The sequence below is a fragment of the Xyrauchen texanus genome, chromosome 18 (assembly GCF_025860055.1).
Source record: "Xyrauchen texanus isolate HMW12.3.18 chromosome 18, RBS_HiC_50CHRs, whole genome shotgun sequence".
Lineage (NCBI taxonomy): Eukaryota > Metazoa > Chordata > Actinopteri > Cypriniformes > Catostomidae > Xyrauchen > Xyrauchen texanus.
The window spans coordinates 19,886,827-19,893,179 of NC_068293.1; the positions used below are offsets into that span (position 1 = coordinate 19,886,827).

At 39.6% G+C, this 6,353-nt stretch overlaps 1 protein-coding gene across 1 annotated transcript; it reads left to right on the forward strand.

Moving 5' to 3' along the window:
* Positions 1-892: 892 nt before the first annotated feature.
* On the forward strand, positions 893-2,772 carry LOC127659016 (transcription factor Sox-1a-like). The gene has a single exon (XM_052148624.1). The coding sequence runs from the start codon at positions 1,147-1,149 to the stop codon at positions 2,173-2,175; it is 1,029 nt and encodes a 342-aa protein (XP_052004584.1). The 5' UTR covers positions 893-1,146; the 3' UTR covers positions 2,176-2,772.
* The last annotated feature ends 3,581 nt before the right edge of the window (positions 2,773-6,353 follow it).

The following is a 6,353-nucleotide window of genomic DNA, read 5'->3' on the forward strand; positions in this document are numbered from 1 at the left end:
CACAAGTTGTGGATTTATTATCCTTCCTTTAGTTAAAAATAATTAACACATACTCAGATTTTCCAGACTGGGCTTCACGTCTACCTTCCATTAACAATATAGACATTTATTTAGAGAGTTTCTTTAAAGTTGTTCAGCGTTGTCATGCCAATTTAAAACCACCTTATTTACGCGCAACAAATCATAGCAGTGCACCACCAGACGGCAGTAACTATTCTACATTTAAAGAAACACGTTGTATTGTCGTTTATTCTCAAAATGTCTCGTATTATATGTTTAGTCAAACAGCATCTAATTCTAAATGTCTTTGTGCCAAGTGTGTGTTTTTATCTGTAGCAAGGAAACTGCTTAAATTGCAGTAGAATATGATGTGAAACATTACGAGAGGCTCCCATTTGACTTTTTGATACGCCTATTTTACAAAACAAAATGCATTTGTGAAAAAAAATCATCTTCATCGTTTTTCCCTTCTTGAGCAATTTTTAATCACATGCATGCAGGATGCAGTCAACTGTATTAACAGACGCAAGTTAGCTTCCATAAACCAAAGATTTGGCAAGACATCAGAAGGAGCGGTGAAACTATTACAGTTATTATAAAGAATTAGATCGTATCTTGTAATGTCATCTAAATGGATAAAATCTACAATTTGGCCTGTTGTTCGTTTATTGCAACCATTGAAGAGCCCCAAACTGCTACCTCAGTATTTACTCTACTTTAGAGGGGGTGGTGTTGACCATTCATGCACCCCGCCTACTAGTTCTTTCCTCGTTGTATACGTCACTGGACCGAACTCAATGCAAATCTCTCCTCACTGGAACGCCATTGGCCGCTCGCTCATTTTAATCGCTGTCAAAACGCATCATATGGCCGCCGCTGTAACAAACTCTTCAACTCCACTATTGGAAAAGTAACTCAAATGCACGCTCAATTCATGTGGATGGGAAACGGCAGTCGGAGACGACACTCAATAGGCTGCGGAAGCAAAAAGAGACACAGTAACTAACAGCAAACGGTTTGGATTAAACTGAATTCCACATTTCAATCGGAGATTCACTGGCTTGTGAAGCACCCGCTCAAGTTGACTGTAGAGCGCCGAAAGTTCATGCTTTTTCTCTGTTAGCTGAAAAGTTTTAAGCCACTTTAATGTATAGCATGATGATGGAAACGGACCTCCATTCCCCGGGACACCAAACGAACACAAATCCGGGTCAAACTGGTCCGAATTCGGGGAGCAAAGCCAACCAAGACCGCGTAAAAAGACCAATGAACGCTTTTATGGTGTGGTCCCGGGGCCAGCGCAGAAAAATGGCTCAGGAGAACCCTAAAATGCACAACTCTGAAATTAGCAAAAGACTCGGTGCAGAGTGGAAGGTGATGTCAGAGGGAGAAAAGAGGCCCTTTATTGACGAAGCAAAGCGCTTGAGAGCGATGCACATGAAAGAACACCCGGATTACAAATACAGACCGAGGCGCAAAACCAAGACCCTGCTTAAAAAGGACAAGTACTCGCTGGCCGGCGGCTTGCTCGGCAGTGCGGGTGGTGGGGGAGGAGTGGGTCTCGGTGTCGGGATGAGTCCTGGAGGGGTCGGCCAGAGGTTGGAGAGTCCTGGTTGTCACGGAGGATCGGCCAGCGCTGGCTACGCACACATGAACGGCTGGGCGAATGGTACATACTCCGGCCAGGTTGCCGCCGCAGCAGCAGCGGCTGCGATGATGCAGGAGGCACAGCTCGCGTACAGCCAGCACCCAGGTAGTGGGTCACATCATCACCATGCCCATCACCATCACCCGCACAACCCTCAGCCCATGCACCGCTATGACATGACTGCCCTTCAGTACAGCCCCATCTCCAACTCCCAGAGCTACATGAGCGCCTCACCGTCTGGCTACGGTGGGATATCGTACACGCAGCATCAAAACTCCAGTGTCGCTTCTTCTGCCGCAATCGGTACGCTGAGTTCGCTTGTCAAGTCCGAACCAAACATAAGCCCTCCGGTTACCACACACTCCCGAGGCCACTGCACTGGAGACTTGAGAGACATGATTAGCATGTATTTACCGACCGGGGAGTCCGGTGATCCGTCTGTGCAGAGCAGACTGCATGCCTTACCGCAGCACTATCAGAGCACAACTGCTGGAGTAAACGGAACTGTCCCATTGACGCATATTTGAAACAGCTAAAGAAAGAGAAGTGATGGGTAAAGCGCATTCAGAAACACTCCACCAAAAATATTTACCTCTTTTTTAGATTGTCATTTAACTACTTTTGTACAGAATGTTTTATGATGTTCTTGTAAATTAAAGGTAAATATTGGTTCGATTGCTGTTCGGAGAAAACTTTGAAATCGTATATAAAAAAATAGACCACTTTCAGTGAAATATTGTTTAATTATGACATCTTTACAAATTAATCTGACAACGTTTTTGGCCAGGCCAAAAAATATGCGACATGCTGTTAATCTTTAATTATTGAATTATCTGTGCAAATTGAATTTTGAGTTGATAATAAGCATAATAAGGTCTAGCGTGAATAACTCAATGAAATGTTTTTGAGAGCCCATAAAGATTTTCCTACTTATTACATTTACCAAAACCTTTGTATACGTGAATTAATGTACCAGATTTATGTTTTAATATTTCTTGTAAATTGTGAATAAGTTTTAATATTTCAAAAGACTGGCACGTCACTGCTGCTGTATATAATTGATGACATGCATTCCTGCCAGTTCTTATAACATTGCGTTGATTCATGGTCTAAATAAAATTGAAGAAAAAGTTACTCTGCCAAACTGTTGGTGTAGTTTTGTTACCTAATTCATCAGATTTTGATATTAATGTGTCTTTTGATTTCTCAAGCTAGTGTACATTTGAGCTTTTTTGATTGTATGCAAACTATTAATCGGCAAACGTTATATTAATATATTATTTTGCTTTTAATGATTGCTTTTTATGTTTGTTTGTTTAAAAAAAAAGCAATTTAAGTATCAATACATAGAAAACACTTCATCTTATCATCTTAATCAATCAACAATTTCTGACAATATATATGCATTAGATTGTTTTGTGGTTAAATAATACATTTAATGTTGATTTAAGTGTGCTGAATACTAGACATTTTGCGTGTCATGCATTTATCATTAGATTATGATGTGTAAAGCATTTTTATTTGAACACAACTGTCTTTATAATCAGTCGTCTGGGTACGTCGATTAATGTAATAATCATTCATAACTTTTAGTACACATTTATTACAAATGTTAGGGTAACATGGTTGATGTCACGTTGCTGAACGTTCAATTACTAAAGATTCATGTTCATAACTGACCCATGCATTTTGCGTTGTCGTTTGTTTACTTAAAATTCATAATTAGATTGAAAACGAAAATACACCATAATTCTTTACAGGGTTGGTTTGACAATGTTTGCTCCACGTTTCGTGCCCTAAAATCAGATTAATTTGACAGTTAATTGAGCTGATATTTTTTACCTCTTACAAACCTAAATTGACCCTGAATGAGGTCATTTTGGCATTAATTCTTCAATGTTTCTATCATGCTTGCATACAAAGTAGATTTGGTTGTTTAAAAACACCATTCGTTAAACGTGAGGGAAAATATTCACCCGTGTAAAACAGTAAAGCTATTGTAGAAATCTAATGTAAGAGTTTTTTTTTAAAGCCACACACGAAACAAGTCATCTTTGAATTCAAATTTCTAATGATTCACATAAAATAAGGGTTTAGGCACCGATTAATCAAAACAAGTTCTTACGAATTTAGTCTTGATTTTTACTGTTTGTAGTGCATTAACTCCGTAGTCTGAGACTGAATGCAAATTACACATTTGTATATATAGTTTGCTTGTGAGAGCTATTTATATATTTATAGATTGAATTTAGTTGTAATTACATGGCTTAATTGTGATGTGATGTGATCGGTATTAGAGGCAGAAGTGAGGAAATTGACCACATCCGATCAGCCAGCAAATGACCTCTGAGTCCACAGAGAGTCAAAGGTTATTACAATTACCTGCTGCCTCTCAGGTTTAGCAACAAGTGTCAGGAGTGCAAAGACGCAACCATCTATGGCACCACACTTTCTTTTTTCTTATGGGGATGCACACGTGAGGCCTTCAAGTCGACAACTGCACTTCCTAGACACTTGAAATAAATATTAAGCAGAACAGGAAGGAGTATGTGATATACATATGATAAACTGAATGATCTCAATTGCATGATCATTTATTTAATAGTTTATTTAAAACAAATAAATGTATTTAAAAAAAATATTTATTTAAAATGCATTATTTCATTAATTAATGCTAGATTAGAAATCTTTTTTTTTTTTTTTTTACTTTTCCAGTTGTTTGTTTCTTAAAATAAATAAATAAACTGTCCATAATCCTGATCTTACACTTTCCCTTTCACGTTTATGTTGGTATATATATATATATATATATAGCCTATATGAGGATGTCCACTCAGAAGCAATTTGTATTTATCATGCTGATGAAAAACTCCACGGATTAGCGCCGAGAGAGGAGAACCAATACGGCACTTGGCAGGTTAAAGAGAGGCGTTCTGGTAAATTTAACCAAAATAATTTACTACCCAGCCAAAAGAGGGGAGAGCACGCGGGGTAGGATTGGTGAAAAAAATGGAATGGAACTATAGAGGTGGGAGGGGTGGTGGACTCGAACCAATAAATCGTTTCATCGTGCGTTACCCTTATCTTGTAGCCACCGATATATTCCGTGCTGGGAAGCCATCAACACTGCTGGCTCGTACGAAAACTCCCGATCTATTGCACTCGCTGTCCTAAATGGGGATAATTAGCATCACTTTATCACGCCTCTGCATATTTTCTCCCTTCTCCAAAAAACCCGGTACGCTGCTATTGGTCGCTGCTCTGTCACAGAAGATTACGGAGACAGATTGCACGGAACGAATGTGCTGAACGAGATTAGGGAGGAATAGAAATAGCAACTGGGCCAATAAATTCCTCGCGAGGGCCTTATCGTGCAATTACACGTTGACATGTTTAACAATCTTGCTGCCTCTTAATCCTGCGCCCTTCCAAGTGGCGAGATGCTGCACCGTACTTGTGCAGCCTGCGATTACAGAGCAGTAATTTAAGCATGAATGCAGAACGCAACGAAAAAAGCAACTTTGTTCAAACTTTTATTGACCAAAATTTTGCTGTCTTTCAGCTAATTAGGAATCATTTGTTTAGCACCATAACCAACATTCGCAAACACAGACCTAACTAACGCTATGGGCGCCTTTTTTCTTTTTGTCGCATGTCCAGTCATGAATTTGAGTTGCTACGATTTGTCTCAATTGCGTCATTATTGCTCGGAAGAAGTTGTAGCAAGCGGTAGACTAATTCAGTGGACTAATGTGGACTAACACATGGGGTCGCTTTTCACATGTTTTCTCTCATTTTTTCTCGACTGCTCTTTAAAAAGTCGAGAACAGTGTCAGAATTACCTTATTTATTAAGGGGCAATATTTGCCCCTGGGTTTGAATTTAGGGGCATTTTTTACCTTTATGAAGCATTTACAACAAACTCTCATTCACTGACATCAATGTAATCAGTTCATTAAAACTAATTCTCAGCATTGAGGTTTGTATTCATTTTTTTTAATTTGCATTTAATAACAACAACACACATAATTTAAAAACAGTAGAAGACTGGGGGTATGAGAAAGTAAAGGAAATATTGACTTTACAACTTGAGTATATCTATGACAATTTCAGGGTTAAAAAAAGAGGGGAAAGTAACCCAAAAATCAAATACAAAACACAGAGGAATAACATTACAGATATAGAATTGTATAAAACAATTAATATTCCACCCCTCCCCTTCTCTCAGTCTGGGTATCAAGGGTCATTGTGGCCAGCACCAACACAATCTGCAATCCCATCACTGCAATCACGTCAGGGGTGTAAAGGGAGGGCAGGGCAGCCGCCCTAGGGCCCAGGGTGAGAGGGGCCCCTCAAGGGTCAACCAAAAGAAACCATAAAAATTACTGCAGGCCTCAGGGGTGATGAAAAACGGCCAAGGCTCCCCAAGGAGGGGGCCCAAAAGTTTCTTTGAACTGGAACCCACAAGATCCAAGTTATGACACTGAACCCCATCCATGTTTTTAGGGATCTGGGCTGTGTTTCCCAAAAGCATCATAAACTAGATTGTAGAAACCAATGGTCTCTACCATCAACATAAGCCTACGATGCTTTTGGGAAACACAGCCCAGTCCTGTATGTGCAGAGTGTCTCCTTCACCATGGGCCAAATGCATTACCTCTTCCCTACAAATTCAGTCATCATCAACTCATATGTTATGCCATAA